This window comes from Phoenix dactylifera, chromosome 5, assembly GCF_051530095.1.
Source record: "Phoenix dactylifera cultivar Ajwa chromosome 5, Ajwa_hap1_PhDact_Kaust_v1.1, whole genome shotgun sequence".
NCBI lineage: Eukaryota > Viridiplantae > Streptophyta > Magnoliopsida > Arecales > Arecaceae > Phoenix > Phoenix dactylifera.
The window spans coordinates 38386716-38412573 of record NC_143194.1 but is presented as its reverse complement, the minus strand read 5'-3'; the positions used below and the strand labels follow the sequence as shown (position 1 = coordinate 38412573).

General features: G+C 37.5%; 1 protein-coding gene across 1 annotated transcript; it reads right to left on the bottom strand.

The window, feature by feature from the left end:
* Positions 1-6492: 6492 nt before the first annotated feature.
* Positions 6493-25813, bottom strand: MSH7 (MUTS homolog 7). The gene is made up of 17 exons (XM_089923570.1): positions 25783-25813; positions 25229-25335; positions 24877-24972; positions 22540-22595; positions 20853-20919; positions 19647-19742; positions 16876-17007; positions 16769-16802; positions 16648-16695; positions 14789-14988; positions 13435-13561; positions 13028-13305; positions 9609-9794; positions 8363-8779; positions 8169-8265; positions 7955-8082; positions 6493-7175 (listed from the first exon to the last, which is right to left on the bottom strand). Exons 1-17 carry the CDS (start codon positions 25811-25813, stop codon positions 6711-6713), a joined length of 2565 nt encoding a protein of 854 aa, XP_089779696.1. The 3' UTR covers positions 6493-6710.
* Between the last annotated feature and the right edge of the window lie 45 nt (positions 25814-25858).

The window sequence follows — 25858 nt, the reverse complement described above, 5'->3', positions numbered from 1 at the left end:
AAAGATCTGAATGCAGTCTAGAAAGGTGACATGCAAACAAGATTGATTGTATAGACACCACAACACTCATATTTTTATGTTATCAATAGTATCCTCTCGTGAATAAAGTTTGAACACGTACATGTGGGTTCAGTAGCTAAACTTGTTTTATTTGTTATTTTTTCTTAAAGGTATTTTTCTTTCTTGAATTGTAAGATATGAATTTGTTTTCTCACATAAGTAGAGAATAGTAATGTTTCAACCTTCACAATTGACTGTTAGTGATTTATGAGCAGTTATGATTGTTCCTTTTTGTCTTTTCACCTTGATCAAAGTGATCACATATCTGATGCTGATATTAAAGCGGTGAATTATCGACTCCTTTTGCAATAGCTAGCGGTTGACCTTGTTTAACACTGCACTTACATGTTAGCATTTGCCTTCCTTTCTCTTCATTCAGAACAGATTGCTGGCAACATCCAGGATGCTTTTTTATTCAGATTATCAAGAGTAGTGAGTGGTGACTGTTCTTCTGTTGACTAAATATTTTTTTTCTAACTTGAAAGTTCTTTTGCTTGCAGTTCTTTCATTATTTAAGTTAAAAAAATTCTCTTTTTATGCACGCATTCAAAAAACAATTTTAAATCAATTGTTTAAGGCTGCTTAGTTAAAATTGGTTTCTTTTTGCTTCTCTTCCTGTTTATTCTGTTTCCATGCCAGTCCATCCACAGCCCCCTCAACACCCCCCCACCCCAAAAGAACTTTTATTTTTTGCTGGACCGATCAAATTCTTTGTATTTGGATATCTTTAGTGGCTACAGCTGGTTGTGCAATGGAGCTTTCAGCTTCTGCTTTGGGGTCTGACTTAGGCTTCACTGCAGTCCAACCGATCGGTGTGAAACATTTTCAAGCATCGATGCAGTGCAGTTTCGCATTTTCTTGCGTACCTTTTTTGTCCTTTCTTCCAAGCTCTCTTTTCAGTCTTCCTACCTTTCAAATCTCCTCTTCAGTTTTTGGATGAGGATGGATGAGGTCAAAGTTTGGATCAAGATTTCAATAGTGAATAGTGCATTGATGATGGAAGGCCAATGAAGTAGGAGTCTGCCATAGGCTGAGGAGATGCTGATGGACTGTGCATCAAGCCTTACCTGGTCATAACTCACCTTTCAATACATTCAAATTCCATACAACCACCTTTGAGTAAGTTATTTTGTTTAATAAATTCAACATAGAATTTTCCTTCTAACTATTCTCCTTTTTAAAATCCATTTTTTCCTACCGTCCTGAAATTCTTGCAACTCTGGCTTTTATTTTTTGCTAGTTGAAGTGGAAGAGAAAATATTAGAAAGGACATCTGGGAACCAAAAAGTACATGGGTTAGTCTTTACACTCGGTCCATTATTTCAAAATTTAATGATTTCTTCTCTATCCCCTAACAACCAAGGATGTAGGTATTAGTTCAAAATTATTAGAAAGGACATCTGGGAACCAAAAAGTACATCAGTTAGTCTTTACACTCGATCCATTATTTCAAAATTTAATGATTTCTTCTCTATCCCCTAATAACCAAGGATTAAGGTATTAGTGCCAGTACCTTTGCTGATCACCTTCCACCACATTATGCCCTTGCCATTCCGGCATGTGTCAGTTTGTATCAAAGAAAGAAAAGGTACTTGAAATCCCTTTTTTGATAAAAAATATGAAAAAGTAGATTTAATAGATGCCATGCTGACATGTGCCACTGCCAGGTGCTGGTACTAGCCTGGCATGATACATATTGACCAGCACAGACCAGTACAACCAGCACTTGATAATATTTTAACAACAAAGTAATCCATTGAATTGTTGAGCAGTAGATTTTGTAATGTGGACAGGCATCAAAAACAGCATTTGTGCTTGGTTTTGGGGCATTGCTGTTTCCTATCAGATTTCCCATTGGTTTGGTGGTGTTTCTCAAAGGCTCTTTCTGAAGATGGGAACCATCATTTATCAAAATCTTCACTCTGTTCCCTTGCATAAACCCTCTGACTAACATAAGGGTAGATATCTGGCTCTAATCCCTGTGTTAGTCCCATTTTGCCTCAGCAACCATGGATTTCTACTGATAAGAGAGACATGTGGCCTGGTTGCTGCTAGTGTTGTTTGTGATGGCCATTTGTGGAATCTCCATCACCCACCAAACTGGTAAAGTTCTGGAATGAAATATAGAAGAATGTCACATGGTTCTGTTTTACGTTGTAGTTAAAAAACAAGAAACTAGAACTTTAGTTGCTCAGTATCTTGTGATTGCGTTTATTTGGGCTGTAACAGTATAAGTTTAGGAATCATACTGTTTCCAATGACTTTTGGTTTAGTCTTGACTGCTTCTTATTTAACACTATTTAGTGTTCCTTTTCCACATTAAGTTATTTGAAATGTTTGATATTATTTTCTTTTGTTAAAAACATGTTATCAGAACCAGTGACATAAAGGACTCACCGTATTACCCTTTCTAGAAGAAATTTCAGTTCTTTACTTTTCATTCTGATCTCATCTTGCAAACATCTTATTCAAGAGTACTTATTCCCCCATCATTTTTTCTTACTCTTTGCCTACCATCTCACTTGCATGGTGGCTGGTCTTCAGAAGCAGTTTTATTGCTTTGTGCCCACTCTCTCTCTCTCTCTCTCTCTCTCTGAGGAAATCATTGTGCCCATTCTCACGCTTACACAAATAGATATTCACACATGCACAGAGAGAGAGAGAGAGAGAGAGAGAGACCCACGTCCTGACCTACACATGTACAGACTGTAGACGGGACCCCTCTTTTAATGCCCCAGAAACTATCCAAGTGCCTTAAATAATGACACCCTGGGACCCCACTTTTGCCGGAATGGTTTGATCATGATCGTATTTTGCATTGCATCTGAGGCTGCATACTTCAATTTTTTCATGAAAGGACCAGATCACGAGGTTTCAGGATATCCGCTGTTCAAGATATTCGGACTACGTGTGAGCTACTGTCTGAAGTCATAAGATGTTAGTTATGTAATCATCTGACATTTTAGCCCACCTGACAATCAGGCAACTGGCCTTATTGGATGGTAAGCTCTCCGCCATCAGATATTTTTATGACAATGAAACATCTGTCTATTGGTTCTTTTCCAATGATTTCTTCCTTGCCGTCAAATGCCTTCTAATGGTGTGATCCACACCATCAAAGGAAACAATTGTCTTTTAGCAACTAAAGTCCGAGAGTCCCTCTCGATCCATGGTTTTTTTTTGAGATTTAGTGATTTTCTTTAGTTCCACATTGCTTGTGCCAAAACTAGGGGCCTCCCGAGGTACCTAAATAAGCCCCTCTACCTGCTAGAAGCATTGCTCAATTTCTCTAGCAAGTGGCCTGTTAGCAAAGCTCCAGCGTATCTTGCAGAAGGTGGCCAGAATTTGATTGTTTTAGGCTCCGAAGGATGCAGAGGTTTTGGGCACTGCAAAAGGTCCCGGCCAAGGGCGTAGTGATTCAGGGAAGCCCTATTTTTTCTTCTCGTCTTTCCTTTTCTTTTCTGCTCTTAGTTTAGTTTTAATCTCGCATGAGCATGGCATGGCATTTTTTCCCATCCTAGTCTTTAGTTCTCCAGAGGTTTTGGGGGAAGGAAAAGCGATCACACCGTCTTCCTTCCCCACCAATATTTCAGGTTAGTTCTCCCACAGTTAGTCCTCTAGTAGTTCTTGGCTTTAATTTTGGTAATGCTTCTAATAGTCCTCATTCTGCTCGATCTTTTTTGTAGGAAAACACTTTCAACACAACCAAGGCTCCTAGTAAAGTATACTCTTAGGGAGGTAGAATCCATAGATCAAATATCTCCTCGGAGGCGGTGTCTCAGCGGCCAGCGGAAGGGAAGAATTGGTTGGCAATCGCAGAGCATTGTTTCAGTGGTAGGTTTCTAGATCAAGGCTTGTCAACTACTACATCAGTAGCAACCCTCCACCGACTGGAGTGCGGCGAAACCCAATCCTGCACAGACATGCACACAGAGACTAAAAAACTTTGCATATGATGAACCTTTTAATCACTTGATTCTTTTCGAGCTACCTTTGTTATCATTTTCCCCAATTCTTATTTGTCCAGGTAGGGTAAATAATTCTATCTAGTTTTTTTAGTGGCTGTAGTAAACTGGTAATATATATATTTTTGTTATTTTACCTAATTTTATCCAAGATAACAATGTTAGATGAATTTTCAATATAACTCTAATTGCTGTCACTGCTTTTCTCTTTAGTACTGTTTCTTTACTCAAAGTTTTCTATTTCAGTGATTGGTTGTTGTACAATTATTATAGTTGTGTAACACGTCCATGTTGCTTTTGTGATATTGTTGTACATATGTTCTTTCAGTTCTTCCCCTCACCAATCCAATAGTCGATACTTTTTTGGTTGTTTTGATTCTTATTTTTTGATGACGTCCATGCATATTTATTTTTAGAAAGAAAGGCTTTTTAGTCTCATTTTAGATGATCTAACAATAGGATTACTATTTGCCGCCCATTACTTTTGTTTTAGGAATGTCTATTGTTACAACTTTGAAAAGATAATCGCCCATTTTTGGCAGCTGTACAAGCAATTAATAATATGAAATATTCATATCTAGCATTATAGCAGCAATGGACAACATAGCTCATTCTTTTTTAATACTTTTGTTCACCAGATGGATTAGCCCGTTTATCGCATGCATATCAAATTACTCTTTCTGTATATTGCACTTGTCTTCTTGTTTATGTGAGCGTATATTGTTGACGAGCACTGCTAGATTCAATACATCAGATTAAGTCTTCTATACCCCTTAGATTTCATGCTTTTGCATGTATTGTTTGCAAACAGCCCTATTTAACAGGTTCTATAAAATATTTTTCCTTGATTTTTTTTTTTTTTTTTGTGTAGCAATGATAATGCAAAACATCTTGTAATCCTTAAAAGCACACTCACTCTAATCGCAGGTTGTAGTTATTGTATATGGTTTTCCTCTTTTTTTTCTAAGATATTGGATTTGAAATGATGTCTTTGCTTCCAAAAGCATTCAGCTCTTCAGCTTGTGCATTACCAGAGATGAAAATCTTTCAGAGAAAAAATAAATAAATTCAAAACTTGCTGAATGTCTTTTTTCTTATATTATTTGTACCTTTTCCAAAACCTACTCAAGAAAATTAAATACTAATGCAATTGATGATGAACTCTGAAAAGGCATGCCTTCTTATTTAAATTGTTCGCCATAGCATATACTGGAAATCATTTTCAACCTTTTGAAATTCAGATGCATTTGCCATATATAAATTTGGATGGTACCATCCACCACTTAAGGGTAATGGTTTAATGCTGAAATGTGTTGATCCTTTCTTACATCGGCTTTGCAAGTATTTGGGTCAGGCTTTATTTGGCATTGCTTTAGGAGGGCTAGAAATTGCCTTTTGATTTTAAGATGCTTAGTAAAAATTTTAAAATAGCTTCTAACTTCTCCATTGGCTAAAAAAAAATGCAAAATAAGGTATCAATCTGTTGGAATATAGATTTGTAGGATAAAGAGTGGGGTATGTAAATTTTGGGTTTAAAAAAATCAGATCCCAGGTTGACATGTCAACATCTCGCATTGGACTTAGTTTTTGGGTTTTTTTGTATGTAATGGATCTGATATAGGTTGCTTAAATGCTTTATTGTCATATGATGGGTTGGTGTAGGGGCAAAAATGGATTAAACAATATTCGTTCAGACCTGTTTTCATATTCAAATTTATACGGATATAAATAAAAATTTGAGCATTTCACTAATATTCTATCCTATTCATATTCATAAAAAAAAAAGAATATAAAGATGGATGGACAACTATTCAAAATATCTATTTTTATTTATAACTCTATAATTTTATATAGCTCTCTATAATTTTTTTTTAAAAATAAATAATTACGTTAATATACTATCAACTTGATTTATCATTTATTTAGTAATATTTCAATTTATATCCATATTCATATCTATTATTCCAATATCTCATATCATTAAAACAAATATAAATATAAATTTTTATATCCAACTAACATTCATATTTCAAATAATATCTATATCCATATTTATATTTATCAAATAAAATAATTATATAAATATATTAGTATTCAATTATATCTGATCTAATTTCAGCCCGAGTTGGTCCGTCATTGGCCGTTTTAGGGTTGCCAGGGCCATTCTTTCCAGCTACTCCGTCCAATGAAATGGAAGCGATAAGAAAAGGTCCATTACCGCTTTTCTAGGCTGTTTTTGAATATAGAAAAATAAAAAAAAAAATGGGGATCAGCTACGGACAAAAGTACCACAGGCCCAGGTCCCTTTGGAGACCATCACACCAGTCGTCCTGCAGCATAGAACACCAGCAATCATAAAAAATCCAGCACCGGACCGTTTGCAATCCGGGCATGACTAGATTTTTTTTTTTTTTCTTAAGAAAAAATGCTTTCATTTTTTCATTTTTACTTGTGGAATATTATCCTCTGGCCAAATGATGCTTGTTTTCCAGATATATTCACGCACAATAAGCAGCAACTCTACAACAGCTAATACATCCCAAGCCTGGTAATATCCAGATTCACACTTTTGACACTTCTCACTGTACAGCTAGTTCGTTTGTCATGGATCAAACTTTACAGGCCTGACAGCATATCTTCACGGCAAAAATATGCCCCGGTATTTTACTATGTCCTGCATTTAACCTATCTGTAGAAACCCTTGAGTTCATGCCACAAACAAAGCAATGTATCAGATGCATCATCATCCCAATAATCATTATTAATCCCAGAAATGGACAACAGGGTCTTTAGCCACTCTTCATGAAGGGAGGAAAATTTAGATCTTCCTTCACTGGACTTGAAATTTTCACCAATCATCAATTTCATTCTTTGGCTAGCCTTTGATGCAGTTTCAACAACTTGTTTTCGAATCCCTGCCATCATAGCAACTTGTAATCCATAGCTCTCTGGGCAAGCTCCTGAAGCAAGCCGGTAGAGAAATACTAGATCTCCATCCCCATCGAAGGAGCATCCAGCTCTAGCCTTGAATGCACAGGCCATGTGCTGCAAGCTTACATGAGGATGAGATGCAAATTCCTTTGTAAGGGGATGGTAGTGCGTGGCAAAAAGCAAACGACAGCGAACCCTTTCCACAAGATGCCGAAGTACCTTGAAAGGAAATTTGTGCATGGAAAAGCATGTCATGGGTTAGACATTGGAATTTTTTTTGCAGAATCAAAACAAATGTTTTGACAAAGATGAAGTCCTCCGAAACAAACAGTAGATTGCAATGCAAGCTATGTTTTTCACCTAAAATAATCCTTTCATATGATCATCCATTGGTTTAGTTAAAAATAAAACTCTGGGGCCTCATACACAGTTTGGGTTGTTATCTGATAAATTGATGCCCTGGCATGTATTTACATGTTGGAAATCTGGAGCTCCATACATCCGCTTAAATTGCCAGCCCAGGGCATCTTCAGTTTCACACCTGCTAGTCCTAGAGCCACCAGAACTTTTGCCTACTTTTATGATTATAAAACATAAACCAAACTAGAAATGTTTACCTGTGACACTATAAAGTGGTCATCCAACCCAAGACCTGACTGAATTATCACCTAACCTACAAATTCAAATCAAGACCCATGAATAACTGAAAAGTGCCTTCATCCCATACAAAGATCCAACTCCAACCAGGTTGCAGTTTGCTGTCAATTTTCACAGGCAAGTCCCAGAACTTTGTACGGAATGAAGTCAGTATTCATGAGAATGCTGGGCAGTATTCATGTAGGCGGATCACTTTGAGTTGGATCTTTGTCACAACTATAGTACTGCACAGAAAGATCCAATAAATGATGGATCTTCCCGATCTTACTTTGCGAGATGGCATTTTGCACACAGTAACCCGATAGAACATATGCTTAACTAGTAGAAAAGACTGTACTTACAGCATAGGCAATTGCATATCCATCAAAAGTGCTTGTTCCTCTACCAAGTTCGTCAAGCAAGACAAGAGAATCTTGAGTGGCATTTTGAAGTACTGATGCTGTTTCTGCACATTCAACCAAGAAGGTACCTAGAAGAGAGTAAATATTAAAAAGTTGAAAATGATTCTGATCTACAATAAATCGATGTGGAATAAGTCGTTCATGGTGCACTCACTTTCGCCTGACATGATGCGATCGGTTGCACCCAGCCGTGTAAAGATAACATCAGCAGGTGAGAGTGCGCACATTTCACAAGGCACATAGCAACCCAGCTGCCAACGATGACATGTAAGGTAAGTTCAACACCTGCCCTGACCTATAAAATACCTGAAGATTAAATGAACTGAATTCAGTTGTCTAATATCTAACCTGGGCCAGTATAACAGCCAGACATGTGGCACGAAGTAATGTTGATTTTCCACCCATATTTGGTCCAGTCAACAACAGTGAACAAGGATGGTGTCCATCTGAATCTTGACCAAGATAAATGTCATTGGGAACTAGACCATCTTCATTTTCTGCAACAGCATAGGGATGCCATAAACCCTTCATTCGCAGTGTTGGTCCTTTACCGTCTCGGTGTGAATCCATGTGATCTGAATTAGCTGGCAGAAATACAGGCCTACTCATAGAACCATGTGATTGAAATGCAGCTTGAGCAAATGATTGGAGCACATCAATACAGTTCAGTGCATTGATGACTTGTGACCACTCAGTAGCCTTTCCAACAAACAGCTCAACTAGAACAGCTAATGTTTCAGCATCCGAGTCTTTCACATCATGATCCTAGCAGTCATGATAAAATCAATGTACTTAAGCCAAGCATCATGGTATAATCAGTGGGTGGTTCCAGTGATATCAGGTTTTAAGTCACAATGAAGCATACAACACAAAAATGAAGGGCCTATAGAAGTAAGATAAAAGAGTTTTTATATTTAAGAACACTTTCAGATATGACAAACTATTTTTCATCAGTGCACCCATCACAAAATCGGACTAAGCTGTAAAAGAAGGAAATGATCACAAAATTAAAGAAAAAAAAAAAGCAAATAGTAAACATCAATTTTCATAAAGCATTACTCATTGTTTTATGTTAGATTGCCATTATGCAATCTTTGAATTTGATGGAAGAAGCACTTTTACAAAACTTAAATACTGGTCTATTACAAGACCATTTGTGATATATTGCATGCAGTTACAGGTAAGCAAATTCAGAACAGCCATAAGACCATGCTTTAAGTTACATGCAAAAGATTCACTAAAATACAGTAGAAATTTACAGAATTTCGATATGTATTAGCAACATCTCCTATAGTGGAAGACGAGGATAAGAACGTATTCTGGGACGAGGCACAGGAAGTTCAGACAATGGAAGGAGAACCTCACTGGCTCCTCAATCCTTCAGACAACTTATTTCGTAACTGCGCAGTTTGGAACATCCATAATGATATTAGTATTGAAGAACACTACATTGTTAAAACTTAAGATTTGGTTTATAAGTTTATGCCAGCGATCTGTAGACCTCCAAACCAGAGGTAAAAATATGTGAAGTCTTTTAATTGATTCCATGTAACAGAAGAAAAAAAAATGTGGCACGAAGTTCTGTATAGCAAACCTGATACCGTGGAAAATCATCATCCAGAGCTACTTCATACTGGTGAAGTAGTTCATCGAGCTCACTGAGCATTGGAAGATTCACAATTGTCGACAATGATGAGATTTCATGGTTCTTTTTCTGTAGAACACTTAACAAATTTATTCCCACTCGGAGACCTTTGACAAGAGACCCAAATGCTTTGATCTGAATAGGCCACAAAATATGCATGTTGATATTAATAAATCACCTTCTGTCAAGCAAAACAGAACTACCTGCAAAATATTAACTGTTCCCTAAAAATAGAATGTTTTAGTGGTAGAAAGATTATAAGCTCTATTTAGTGAATCAATTCAAGGAAAGCACTATCATAATTACCAATGCACAATTATATGATGCATAGAAAGTATGGCGTAACCTGTTACCTGTCAGATATTTAGCTCGTGCTGACATCAGGGACCGAAAATAAGACCATGCATGTCACACATAGGCAAGACCATACATTTTCTTTACAAAACTAAACAGAAAATTAAATAAGAGAGCACACATTACGGTCATAGCTGCAAATGTGTGTATATACATGGCATTGAAGGGGGATGACAAACTGTTTTACCATCCATTCCTCTTCCAACAAAAAAGTAGCAATCTCATGCCAAAGGAGATAATAATGGGTAAAATTCCTCTTCAAAACTAAACTTTGTGATGACAGACCCAAATTTCAATGTTCTTATCACTTAAAGAAACAATAATGGGTAAACTTCTCCACCAACTCCAATCAGATATGGAAAAAAACAAGGTAATCCATATAGTATATGGATCCTTAAGTTTGCCAAAAAATACTACTGATGCCATAGACTTAGAATTCATTATTTGGTGCATAAGATATCGCACACTTTGAGTTTATCCAAGTATATCCTATATATTATCATTATTTCGTCTCCTATAAAGCATAATCATGTACTATAACTCAGGCATGCCTGATACAAATAGAATGTGCAGATAATATCATACAATTTATACAACCTATAGTATCGCTAATAATAACATTAATACCTATAGAATAGATAGTCTGCCAGCAAACTGATTTTCTTTGACATCTGAAAAATAAATATTATTATTCCAATAGTAATACCATCAATTACTGACCACTTACAACAACCTGATTTGCATTTTAGGAAATACAAACTCCAGAGAACAGGCATTGCTACCACAAGCCCTTCGTTAGGAGGCCAGCTTGACCGTGCAACAGCTTTGCTATATGCAATAGAATAATCAAACAATCAACTACCAAAGTCACCTGAATGTGAAATCAGATATAGGTCAGGCCTACGCAAGTGATACAGGAATACCCCTGCATGCCGAGTGAACACATGATTGATCATAGATTAAGAGACCTCAAGTAAATTCGCAGAACATGTTCAAGTAATTCTTTACAAGAAATTTACAAGCTACTCAGCAGGCTGGATGTAAGGAGAAATAGCATATGGGTAGAAGTGATAGGTCCACTAATTAAGTGTTCTGTGCTCAAGGTGCACACAATCATTTCTGCATGCATCAATATAGTAACTAGTAGCTAGATTTGTCCTGTAGAACAATAAATGAGTTAGAAAAGTATTGGTCCCAGAGTTTTGTTCAAAGAAATCCAAGATTACAAACATTTGAAGTGCTTCATAAAAATTTTAAACAGCACGTTAATTACACCAAAAGAAGGTACATTCAAAACTGTGTTATTTGGACACGTGTCCGGCTTCAAAAATCCATGTCGGGTATGAGTTTGAGTTGGATAAATATCAGACACTTGAATATTTATGAAGCTCTATGATTGCCACTTATAAAGATTATGGGACAGTTGAACTCTTGCAACAATGAGTTTAACCCCCTATTTCCATGCTAGAAATGAGTATTCATTTTTTTTTAAAGATTGACCAATATAGGTATTAAATTAACTTTGCAAATACTTTTATATCCTTAAGTTTATTACGAAGTATGAATGAGAAACATGTATATTGAAAGACCTTAACAACCAATATCTTCTTAATATTTATTTTTAATGTTTAAACAAATAGTATTAAAGATATAAGTATAATTTAGTAAAAATTATAACTTATTCTATGCATCCCATATCTCCTTTTTTCCCTCGCTCGTTGAGTCCAGCACTTGGATGCATTGGAATCCTACTCTTGCATCTATGTACCAACGAATGTTGCAGGTTAGCTAAAAATGAAGCACTAGTCACAGTCAGTTTCCTCAAATTACTCTATCATGTACCTAGGATTTATTATAATGAGAAAGTAGAAGACAAATGAAGATATTTCTCGGACTACAGCAAGCTAGCTGTAATAGACAGCACAATACCATATTGGCATTCATGTGATACATGCTTGCTGAGAAAACTAATGAAGAATTATGTAAAGCTAACTATGTTGTATAGAAAGTGGGATATGGAGCAGAGAACAATGCCAAGGATTCTACAACCAATTACAAAAAAATATACATTTTTATGCTAATAAAAGATAAGAATTGGTACAAATTAAAATGGCTTGGTGATACACAGTAGATCAGAGTAGCTCATGACATGGACTTTGATAGATGAACAAGAAAAGAGGAGGTAATACAGGCCTAAGATAAAACTTGATGAAGGTAATGCATTTGGACTTTCAGACTTCGAATGATTGGCCTACAATATGTAGAGACTAAGCCCTATCAGTCTGACTTTTGTGGTAATTTCGATGCAGCTGTGCTTGTAATTTAGTGCAGATCCACAAAATATAGCTAGTAGAAAAAATATGGGAATGCGTTCTTAGAAACAGTGTCATTTATACATAGCTGCATCATCCGTAGCTTTGCCTTCATGCGTTGACAGATGCAAATATATATTAGTTTATTATCTTAATTTTAATTTTCTTTTTTGTTATTTTATTATGTAGCCCACTTACCATGAGTAATAGTAAGCCTGGAGTCCTAGCAGATTCCATGGCCAGGTTGACGTTAGGCCAAGTTGTGAAACTATGCTTAATACTTATACCGAGCCTTCTTGCTTCAGAGGCACCTTTTATACCATCCTCTTGCTCAGCTGATATTCTTTATATTTTGCAAGGAATTTCTTTGAAGTTGAGCCCAATAAATAACATCAAATCCTTTATCAAACAGAGGCGATTATCAGAATATTACGCCCATTATTATATACAAGTCCTCATGTCGAAACTATGGAGAAACCAATAAACACCATCCATTCACAGAAAGCAAGATAAAGTTGCACATATAAAAAATGAACATACTGCAAGAACAAACTGTTTATATGCACACACGCAATGATGACTGTAATCAAAAGGCAGCATGCATTCATGAAAATACCATACTAGAACCAAACTAGAGGATGTAAACATGTAAAACATGACACACACAGACAGACAGAGAGAGAGAGAGAGAGAATCAACTACCCGTTGTTTCAGTACTCTTTCTCCAACCAAAGGCAAAAGGAGCATAGATGATGAACCAACAGTAGCCTTAACACATCCTAAGAGTCTCTCAAGATCAGGAAGCCTGCGCAGATACTCAGCTATGATGTAGGTTACCCCTGAATCCTTTATTAATCCCTCCACAATATTAAGCCTATCATTGATATCATCAATATTCTTTAGTGGATGGCATATCCACCTTCTTAAAAGCCGTTTACCAGATGCAGTTATGCAGTGATCAAGATATTTATATAATGTGCCTGGATTTGTGAAAAATGAACTTGGTAAGAAAATAGAAAATCTGCACTGCATCTGAAAAAAAAAGAGTTTGGCTTTCAAAGCAAAGAAATCAACAGACTAGGAGGTTCAGGTAAAATTCATGTTCTTACCTGACTGGCCACCATCAACATTATTGCTGAAGATCTCAAGATTCACGAGAGTCTGGCCATCCATCCTTAGGCAACTTTTATATACATGGTATGGCAAAAGTTCTCCATTACGTAGAGCATCATCTAGCTGGTTTGAAACAGGCCAAGCATCAGAAGTTGTGAAAACCAACCTAAGAGCTAGAACAACCAGCCCTTGGAAACAGTGATAATTACATGTTATCCTCTCAAATTTCAATAATTACATATAGTCTCCAATCCAATATATGAAAGTTTCTATATGCATGAACCAAGGTCCGCCGTGCCGACCATACCAACGTACTGGTGGGCGCCGGTACCGAACCGGTACCACTGGTTCGGCTTGGTTCACGCATCCAAAAGTCCCAAAAAAATTTAAAACCGGTACGGTCGGCCGGTTTGGGCCGGTACCAGCCGGTACTAGCATTCCTTGGCATGAACCCATGATTTGACTCTCTGTAAATCCTATAAGCAAATGGTTCATCCTAATCACATCCTAAAACAAGAAATGACACAGCATAAACAACCCTATGACCAGGAAAATGAAAGGAAAATAAGAAGAGATGAAAGCAAGATCACTATTTTCAAGTCTCTTGAGTTCGTCGAACCGTTACGAATTAGGGGGTTTAGGCGTACCAAACCGGATCAGTTGGTAATCACAGTTCAGCCCTTTAGTTCGATCATTTTTAATATATAAAGAGGGCGAGTGGCCTCTCAAAGGCTCTCTCCGCAATCTTTCTCTCTGCAATGCTCACCCTCTCTCTCTACAATCTCTCCCAACAATCTACATCGATGGACCCCGATGCCAACGCCTCTCCCTCGATATATGCCTCCCACCCTCTCCTTCTCCCTCTTCCCCCTCTCACTCTTCCTCTTTCTCCCCTTCATCTTCTCTCCCCCCTGGTTCTCCTCCTTCTAGGGTTAGGGGAAGGTTGGGGTTTCTCCCACTCTCTCCTCTTGTCTTCTCTCAATCTTTCATCTCCGGTACACCTCGGCTTGCAATGGTATATACTGGTATTATACATAACCGGTCGCTGGCTTGTATGAGCCTCGGTACCGGTTTGACGAACCTCCCTTGAGACTAAGGATATGTGTATGCATTAGGATTATCGAAGCACTAGAAGGATAAGGTTTTGCCTCAAAAAAGGGAAAAAGAAAGGGAAAGCAGAAAATAAATCAACTATCAAATATAAAATGTTATCTTTTGAACTACCATAATCTCTTATGGGGTTGCATGTAGGTAAAGAAAGAGGTTACATCTAATGTTGCATTTCTGGAGTCAGTTTAAAAAACTAATCTAGGAAAGTAAATGATAGAAAAGAAATACCACTGTACTCACCATTAGCCTAGATAAATGACCAACAAGTCCACCAAGAGCACAAATAATGAGATCATGGTTCATCAAACAATCAAACGTAGAAGACCATGAATTAGAAGATCCCCTGAAATATCCTTTAGAATGTATCAATTTTCTAACTTCGGAAGCATCCAGAAAGTCTATGCTGGGCATTGCAGGAGTCATTTGCACTTTAGTGGAACCTGCATTGTCATAACATGTTTTCAGGACAATGTTTAATTACCAAAAAACAATACTGTGCATCTGGACTATCTCATTCAGGTTATTGAATTCTTCTCTGCCATCTGTTTCTGACTAAGGCCAAATAGTTCCTCACAAATTCATGCAGGTTTTCATAGGTCTTCCTCTCCTTTTCTCTAACAGACACAGACCCATGCCCATGCTGCCCATCCTGCAGCAGGCATACATTCTCATCGCTGTAGATAACCATTCTCGATTGGCCATCTACAAGTTGACTATTAAGTGGTACAAACATACACCCTTCCACTGATGTCATTATGTACAATCCAGCCCTTCCTAGTTCATCATGCCTTCAGTTCAACATTCAACAAACAAATTAAAGGAATTTTAAATGATATGAAAACCACAAGATAGATCACCTAGCCAACAAAAAAAGCTTATATCCGTTCTATAAGGATTAGAAACAGTGGCTCCTCCACTTTGTGAAGGAGAATGACTTAAAAGCTATTTAATAACAATAAAGTGCTGACTGCTGAGGGGCTTCTTTTTCTAAAATACTTTGATACTATGAATATTTTTCATAAGCTCATGCTGGTACACTGCAGAAGCTCTCTCATCAGTTGCATTTTGGGGAATTAAAGTGAAAAGCAGTAACAACTAGATCTGATAGATAAACTGTATCCCCTTAAATACCATCAAAATGCAAATCATTTGTTAGCTTGACTATTTAAACGTCCAACAAAGCAAAGCACCTTATATAAAATCACAGCTAAGCCAAACAGAGAAAGTAGATAAGTAGATAAATGATACAACCCACAAAAGTAAAGAGTATGCAAAAGCCCGAAAGAGTGTTGCATCCTAAAACATCAAATGACAACCTCACAAAAGATTTCAGCATCGAGTAGATAAATTTGTTGAAGTGATGTGGGTGCCTCTTGATGCTGACAACCACAGCATTATGGCTGAAACTTATCTGGAGATATGTGCTACCAGGAGCATCCATGCTTCAAGTTACAGATGACAGCAGCATGAAAAATGTGATCAATATATTTAACAGGTCATGTAAAGAAGAAAAAACATTTAAAATTCAGAAAGAAATTTCTTTCATAATATTACGGACCTAGGACCACTCTTTGCAAAGTTTCTAACAGGCATGTTCTGAACGAAATGTAAAACAATATTAATCATTTAGGAATTAGGACAATACTTGAAGATACATAAAGCATTCCATGTGTACAAAATATTCACAAATACACGAGATCCGCAAACTAGGAAGGAAAGGAGTCAATGGTAACTAAAGTCAGTTATAAAATAGAGATGACCCAACACAACCAGGCCAGATGGAAGTATTATGAAATGTGGGGAATTAGCCCTGTAATTTACAACCAACAGAAACACAACTTAAAACTGGAACCTGTTATGATAGTCAGGTTTGGTCCAAATACAAGAGTTGAGACCAATTTGGATTGCACTCTGTCGTGTTCGGCTCCAACACACTACAAGCCCACTAGCACCTAGCAGAAAACATCTCAAGAATTTCTCTTTGGAGATGAAAGGCTTGATAGAAACTTATGGATTTTAATTCTCTGCTTCATCATAACTAGTGTCACTATTTAAAAAAGAATAGTTACGTCATTAATTATGTATATTTCAGTGATCACCTGCTGAAGCATATTTTGTCAGCGTCCTGTGGGTTTCTTCAGAGAGTCCTGCAAGTAATGCAAATGATGAGTTTTCAAACCTTGCTCTCCAGCAACCAAAAGAGAACGTTTGTCTTTATACCTGAGCTTTCATGGATAACTTCCCTTGGTGAAACCTGCAAAACTGGACCCATCAATGCAAGTTCATTAGACCAAAGAAAAAAATTATAGGTGAATAACAGAGCTTACTTGCATCAGCAAAGAACCCAAAGCTGCATGAGAATCATCATCAGATACAGAACCCACCCAGAACTTCAAGGCGGCACAATCCAGAAAAGCAAATCCATATATGGTAGAACCATTCACTGAACTCTGCTTTCCCTAAAAATTCAATCATAATAAAACTAAAGATGGTTATGCCAATCAAAAAGAAAAAGAGCTCCTTCTAAACCAAGTTTTGATATTTTGCTTTTGAACTTCTGCGAACACTTTGAGTCAGCACAAGACTACAGGCCATGATAGTGATCGGTAGCAACCATACATGCAAACCTAAACCTACACACATATAAATATATCTAAATGTATGTGTGTGTTGTATGTGTGTATTTCGTGTGGGTTATTGTGATCTTGTGTCGCATAAGATTGAATAAGGAGCATTGAAGTGCTACAAACACTACCAAGGTGTGGTCCAAGATTTACCATCTCGATACTAGACCCCGTACCAGTACCATCATATCACAATATCGGTTTACGGTACAGTACGAGATAGCAAGGTGTACCGAGTGTCGGTACGGTACGAGAGTTCGTACTAATTTTATATTGGTATGGTACGGTATGCCAGATATGGTCCGATATAGAGGTCAACTAATGACCCATGATAGCTAAAATTTAACACTGAAATTGGTGGTCAACAAGTAGAATAAGGGTACAACATTAGAAAGAAAGAACTGGAGCATATAAGGTCCTGCATTCTGAGTTGTAAAAATTCATCTGAGGTTCAAAATGAAAGTGATAAACAACAAGAATCAATTAAAGGGCTCGCCAAAGAGGTGTGCAGTGTACTCTATATAAGAAAAAATCATGGGTGAAACTCAACTACATTTTTTACATGGTGTAATGTCTAATGGGCTCGTGAGGACGTTGTGATTTGTTTTCCTGAAAATTTATCATAAAACTATGCTTGATGCTGTTGTAAGTAAATATGTGAGAATTTGTAATGAAATTTACTGGATTCTGCATTCAACTGTATGGTGATGGAAGAGTTTGTTGCTAGCTTGACGAAAGAACTGTTGGTGGTCTGTATTGTAGTTGGAAGTTGAGGGTATACTTGCAAGAACTCAGTGTACTTCTTACAACCGAGGTTTAGGTTAGGGGTTAGAAAGCACTTGGACCAGGATGGTTTCAAGTTTCAATGGTAAGTCAGGGCTGGAATAGCTTAACCCTTGAATTCAATCATTTTCATACTTGAGGTCTCTATGATGTATGCTAAGAAGCCTATGTTGAGTTTACTAGTTTCTTGATATAATGTTCCTACTCTTGATATGGTTTTCCTCTTTTCTCATAATTGAAAAAAATGTATACACACAGTTCACTTAGAAAGTCAGTATCATTCGTTTGACTTCCTAAAAGATAAATCATGCATTGCTGAGATTACAAGTTATAGCAAAAGAAATTAAATAAACTTCACTGCATTCCTATCTATAAAACCTATACTTTATGTTATTTGGTGCAATCAAAGTCCGCTGTACCGACCATACCGACATACCGGTAGGCATCGGTATCGAACCGGTATCACGAGTTCGGCTTGGTTTACGCATCCAAAAGTCCTAAAAAAATTTGGAACAAGTACGGGCTGGTTCGAGCCGGTACCGATTTTTAACACCGAACCAGACCGGTCAGAGCCGGTACCGGTTCGATACAGACTGAACCGGCTGGTACAGGTCGTTTCAGCATTCCTTAGTTGCAATCTTTGCTAGACTTCCATGCAATGGCTTTTAGATATGTGCTATCTTTACAACTTCATAATTCTTTGCAATAATCTGTTTTGCCAAATCCAAAAACCATCTGAGGTAGTGTGAGTCAAATTTCAGGTGCAAAAAAAAAATAAATACCTCGCATTTTACTATGTTATCATAATTTGCAGATTGTGCTCATTTTGAACCTTAGTTCCTAGAATCAGGAGTGGGAGAAGGTGCTGGGAAGTGGATACTTAGGAGTACTTTTAGTAAGGAGGTGCCTAGGAAGCAGAAAAATATTCAAGATTCTCATAATATTCTGAAGCAGTTATGCTGCCCATAGGTAGAAGATTTAGGCTACTAAGATTTGAAGCTTTGACAATAATGTTTATTATTTAGCTTAATGCAAATATCCACATCAATTTATTTCTTCCTACTTCTACATGTAAGACTTTCAAATATAGTTAAGCAAGTGTTGAAGATTGATTGTATGAGTCATAAACACCTAACTGTAAGGTTAACCACCCTGCCCACCTACTGGAAATTAGGATCCAATGGCAAAGAATAGGTACATTTCTTTCTTGATGTTGACTAAGCCAAGAATAGGTACCAATTTATAGAGGCCTGACTCAAAGGTGGTCATGGAACATTCCCAAAATTTGTCACTAAGTTGTATCACACTTGCAACCAATATATATAGGAATAAGGCCTCTGCTTAACATCAAATAATACCATACATAGAGAATGAGTTAGATAAACACTTGAGACAGAATTCCATCAGAAACATGTGGGACATCATGTTTGGCAATCTAGAGAGGGGATAAACCACAGAAAAATAAATAGAGATCTGCTTGTACCTTAATTATTATTACTATTACTATTATTACTATCATTATTCTATTACTATTTTTTTTGGTATTAGGGGGTGGGGGTCCTTTCAGTGAAGTTGAAAGAAATTAGAAACATATATAAATAAAGTTTCCTGCCAACAGATAAAGTACCGGGTAAATTGTCAAGTATATTTATAAATAAAGTATATGCTAATGGGAAAAAAAAGAATAGCACCTCTTTCAAGGAAAGAAGGTGAACTGCATCTGGTCCCATGCTGCCATCAGTTATGGTGGATGGTGTTGAAACCTCAACTAATTTTCTTTGGATAACCTGAAAAATTCACATTCGTAGACATATCATAAGATAAGTACAGAAACAGAATGCATATCCATTCCTTCTAAGATCAAGCACAAAAATCATCTGAAAGAACCAGAATTTGAAAAAAAATAGCTTGAAATATAACTCTGACAGACCCCAATGGGCTCGCCAGTTAAACTAGTTTTACAGCCAGAGAGGTGTCAGATTGTAAGTATTCATTCATGACAGCATAATAGAATATAAATTGAATTTCTTACGAGTTACAAGTCATGAAAGGGGTGTAAGCCTTTCTTACAAGTCATAAGATTACAAAATGAGATCTGCATAACTGATGCAGTGAATGATGATTGAACAAGATAAAATGTTCATCTTCCGAGTCCTATTAACCAAGAACAATATGAATATGCTGACTCAACAAATTCACCATTTCCCTTTCAGAAGGTTAGCAAAAGCCATACTTTGAAATGTAATATTTAAATTATCTTGCATAGTTTTTTAGAGTTCCTAGATCAAGAGAAAAAGAGTGGCCCAGTACACGAGGCTCCCGCCATTGTGGGTTTGGGGAGTGTCAGATACATGCAGCTTTATCCCTACGTCCAGCGAGGCTATTTCTATGCTTCAAACCCGTGACCCTCTAGGTCACGATAGAGCAACCTTACTGTTGTGCTAAGGTTCGCCCTATTCCCAGGTCAAGAGACAACCTAGGTACTTAAGGAATCAAGTCATCTGCAAGGTCAGAAATTCTGTAATGAGAATACCCAGCTTGATTCTAGGAACTAAAGATGAGAACTCTCAAGCTTCTGACAATGGATTGCGTTCGTTTCAAGTTGCAACCAATCTAACACCTGCTCCTCATGTTTCAAGACTAGTCCAAGTAGTAAGGTGTTGATTATGAAATGGTGTGAGTGTATATCTAATCCTGAACGCTTTAAGAATTTTTTCTTATGTTGGTGCTGACAAGCTTTATCCAAAAACACCACCACATGGCACGAATTTTCCACTACATTATAATCTTCCTTAATGGACTAATTTACTACTGGTTATCAAAAAAGAACCAAAGAGCCGCAACAATGAAACCTTGCACTGAAGAAGGATGCATCCATAAGCTCATGAAGTACTTACAGAAGCACGCCCTCTAGCTTTAGCTTGGTCTGAGGTCTCAAGTTGCTCCATTCGTCCAACTTTATACCTATGATCACGTTAACAGTTATGAGCAACTGGCAAAGAATAGAACCACTAAGATGCATGAGCTGTAAGGAATACATATACAGAAGGACCAATAAAGAGGCAACTCTCAAAAGAACTCAACTTTGAAGGCTAACTTATGGGTAATTCATTAAGAAAAATTTACTGATACAAACAGGACAGAAAATGATCCAGCTCCATTTCTAGTTGTAAAAATCTTAATCTTCAAGAACATGTCATTTTTATCAGCAGATGATACAGTGAATTTAGAATTTGTAATATGGTATTTTATATGTAGCATCTCTGGAACTCCACTTAGTCATGAAAGCACCAAGTTGGCCATTTTTAATCAGAAACACTAAACCAATTACCTGGAGTCCCCACACTCAGGTACTAGCCATAAACATCAGGCTTTTGGATTTTGGCAGTTAAGCTAAGGCCATGACTCGCCCCAACAAGACCCATCAAAACTCCACCTTCCACCACCCTTCCAAAGTTGTTGAGCATGCCTGCACCACCTCCTGCCACTGCCATAACCACCGATGAATGTGGCATTATCCATCCTCCCACCTAGGATCGGCGGAACCGTCCCAAACCGCCTAGTTCGGGGCATCCCGAGCCATACTGGCGGCAGACCGGGACGGTTCCAGCAACGAAACTGAGACGCCGTCACCGAAGGGAGAGAAGGAAAAGGAAAGAGAAGAAAAGAGAGTGAGCGGGGGAGGGAGGGAGAGGGAGAGGGAGAGAGAGGGCACCCAAGCAAGAGGCGGAGGCGGAGATCGCGGCCGGGTCTCCTGTTTCGTTCGAAACAGAGGTCAAGCCGCTAAAAATTTCGGCAAATGTGAAGTCGGCAAATCGCTTGCCGACATCATTTAAAGTCGCGAAATTTTTTAGCGGCCGGAGCCTCCTGTTCGAGCGCCGGCCTCCACCGGCCTCCGCCACCCCCCGCCGGCCTCCTCTCTCTCTCTCTTCCTCTCTCCCATGGTTTGCATTCGTCCTCTCCTCTGTCGGTACAGGCCCGGCACGGCACAGCTCGGGCCCGTACCAACTCGTGCCGCCGGAAAACCGGTACGGTGCCCGGTACCAGCACAACAGACCGTGTTCCCACCTACTTAAGCCTGCAGCTGCTGTTAGCAAGCAGCAAGCAACAGAGAGGCTATGACCAAGAGAGACTAGGAGGTTGGCAGACTGGCTTTTCCTTAGTAGATTCCTATGATTTTTTCTTCTTGTTGATTTTGTAATATGATATTATTGCAGAAAGGTCAAATAGAAACCCATCACCTAGCTTTATCAACAAGATAAAGGCAATTTGCCCTAGCCAATGCTAAAAGCTGTAAGCAACACATTTATGCATTATACATACATACATGCATACATATATATCTATGTGCGTATGCATCTACTGCACTATATCGAACTCTGCTTCCCGTTTTAATTAACATTGGACTCGTGACATTACAATGTATTTGTATAGACAGGCATAAACTGCACTATAGTAACTCTGAAAGTTACTGATATCATGATCACCAACCCAAAAGCATATATTTATTATATTTTCTTGCACAGATGCTCTAAATAACAGTGAGATTACAAATGTTAAAAGCAACAAAATCAATGTCCTCACCCACGAGCAATAAGCTTCTGAACAGCATCACCAATCCCAGCCTCGGAAATGCCAACCTGTAAGAATAATAAGAGATTACATGTTCCCAGCAATGAGAAAGATTAATAAAATTAAAGCCACAGTAACAAGAGATTGAAAACCAACTGATAGAACCAACAAAAGAAACCCAAAGATCTAGACATTATTGACTTCTTCAACAATGTCGAGGAAGCCAGCATTAAATATCTCAGAACAAACTCGATTAGAAGAGCTCCAAGACAACATACGTAAGTAAACAGACATAACCTATAAACTTGAAATCACTTAATTGGTGTAGCCATTTCATAACACTAGCCAAGGCATTCTACTTACATTTTACTTTTACATTAGATATAAAAAGACAAAGGTAGAATTTCTACCGTAGAAACATACAGGATTACATTTTCAGACCAAAATGTGCAAACCAATTTACTGACCAGGGGATTTGAATCCACAAAGAGAATCAGATTCCAACATAGAAAGGATGGAATCATGCCATCCAGGAGATTGGCAGCATCATGTTCAAAATTAAGCTTGATGCCAAACTCTATTTCTTGTTGTAAACACTAACCAGTCCCAGTCAAGAAAGCAAGCATGTGTCATATCGTCCTGTGGGCTTACATAGAGAAACCAACCTGTGTATCTTCAGTGGTTGCATATCAACATATATCAACCTAGTATCATGAAGCATTGGATTGCACTGTTGTTTATCAAATAATACATGTAAATAGAGCAGCATGATTTTCTTAAAAGCTAACATTTTAACGTACACACTTTCTGTTATTTCTTTTTCCTCACACAGGTGATTTTGGTGCAAAAGAGTACAACAATAAGTTAATATGGGAAGAAGATGAGCAAACAATACAGAAGAGGAAAACACGGAAGGCTGACATGGACAGAGGTCAGACAGCTATCTGTTTTCACATATAATATAGCACAAGAAACCTTCTTTATCAGATAACATTTTATGAAAACAAAAGAAAAAAATCATTTTTCAATACAAAATCATTTCTGGGTTGCACCTTTCCAACCCTCTCTTCACACATGCAAGAGCAGTTTATAACATAGAAGATCAAAAGGAAAATTAGAAACTCATCTCCGTAAACACATGCATCAATTTTCATGATTTGAATTGTGAAAGAAAATTCTAATCCTTTCAAAGTCCAGTTAATTATGTGATGATCTCAAATAAAACCTCTGTATGCGGGGGAAAAAGACACAAAATACATGAAATTCAAACATAATGAACGATCGGCATTAAAAATTTAAGTTTGTTTTCTGTGCTGATGACAAGATACAGTCGCATATGTTTTCTCTTTGAAGGAACACAATTGTATACATTGTTGACAGTGGTACAGGAAAAGCTGTTAACTCCATGCTTTTGGCTTTGGATGCTTCACCCAAGTCGTGGAATAGCATACCGTCATTGTTTTCATTATATAATGACCAGTGGACATCATTCCAAGAAATGGTTTAACATTACTTAATTTTTGAACAGCCACATCAAAAGATTATTATTCAGTAATGCAGATAAATTTCAGATGATCATCAGCAAGAAACTTGAGAATAAACCAAGAAATATATCAAGTCGAAAGGAGAAAAACTTCGATAGCAAAAAGAAACAAGCAATCTAAGACAAAATTTAACAAGTAACTGTAGTTGAATTCAAATGTACAGAGAAGATAAGACTATTATAACATTATGAGACAAAGTAACAATCAAGATTTTAAAAATCCTATAGGACGAGGTATCCTAGTGTCTCCATGGAACCGGACGCCCCACTGTCCCATCCCGTCCCGTCCCAGTGGCGGTCCCGGTCATGCATCCCGATGGATATCCTCCATCTCTCTCCCCTTCTTTTCTTCCTTCCTTTCTTTTTATTCTTTCTTTCCCCCCTTTCTTTCTTTTTCTTATACCTTCCTTTCTTTCCTTTCCTTTTTCTTTCTTTTTCTTAGCCCTTCCTTTATTTCCTTTTTTCTTCTCTCTTTCATTTCTTCCTTCTTTCCTTCATTTCATTCTTTTCTTCTCCCTTCCTTTATTTCCTTTTTCTTTTTCTTCTTTCCTTTCACTTTTTCCTTTTCTTCAACTTTTCTTCCTTCCTTTCTTTTCTCTTTTTTCTTCTCCCCTTGTGTGGATGGGTTTCGGACTCCCGACCCTATCCTAGTCATGTTTTCACATAGAAATGGAGCGGGACGGCCGGAATGCCCACCGTCCCCCTCAGGACTTAAAACCTTGGAAATAATAAACAAAAAAACTGCTATGAAACTACAAATAGCATAACTAGGCCTATACAACACAAAACAAACATTGCCAGCTTACCTGTCTGCATTTACCTACACCGCTCATAGTCATTTTCCAGTCAAGCTCCCTTTGGCCAATCTCAGCATCTAACTCATACAGCTCATAAAACTTGCCCTAAAATTTAAAAGTAAAAGATTATGTTGCCATTAGAATGTTCTGAGAAACAATGTGCCCTATATATGTGAGCAGATAAGCATGTTAGAAGAACTGCTAGCCTTTCAGAATCGGAAATCATGTACTACGGCAAATGAATAAGCATAGAAAGATATTATGACCAAAGCAAGAAAAAACATAGCCTAGGTGTCGATGAAGTAATGGGATTGTAGAGGCATTAAAAAGGTAAATAGGTACAAAACAGACTTCAGCAAACCTGAAGGTGTCTCAAAAGATGAACAATGTCATCATTGTTTTCTTTTCTTTTCTTTTTTTTTGATTCACGCCCTAACTGAGATAGGACATTTCCTCCAACACCTGCACCTTAATGTTGACATATACACATTGACTATTAAGTTAAACAGGAAAAACCAAACACCTTACTTGGAAAGCAAATATGCAATTATGTAGCGATGATGTATTGGTGCATCAAAGGATCACAGCTGTGCTTGCAAATGTGTAAAAGGACAGCTTCCCTAGAAAATTCTGACAAATCCTTGGGGCATATCTACGAGAGCAGTTCTTTAATAGGTTGATACAGGCAAGTTACTAAATCCAATTATTCTCACAAAAATGTAAAGCAACAGCTACCATAGAATATTCAGACAAATTCTTGTTTACTAGAGTAGCTCTTTAATTGATTGATACAGGCAAGTTATTGAATCTAATTTATTCTCTGCCAAAATTTAACATGAACAACTTAGGTATGTTCATCATGCAGAGTGTCCATCTAATCTTTAAGATGAATACACCCTCGCAAACTACAACTACAAGCATCATATGGTGTTTCCTTCTTTGGCATTGAAACAGCAAGATCAGCAGTAGTTTACTGTAGAAGGAACTCAAA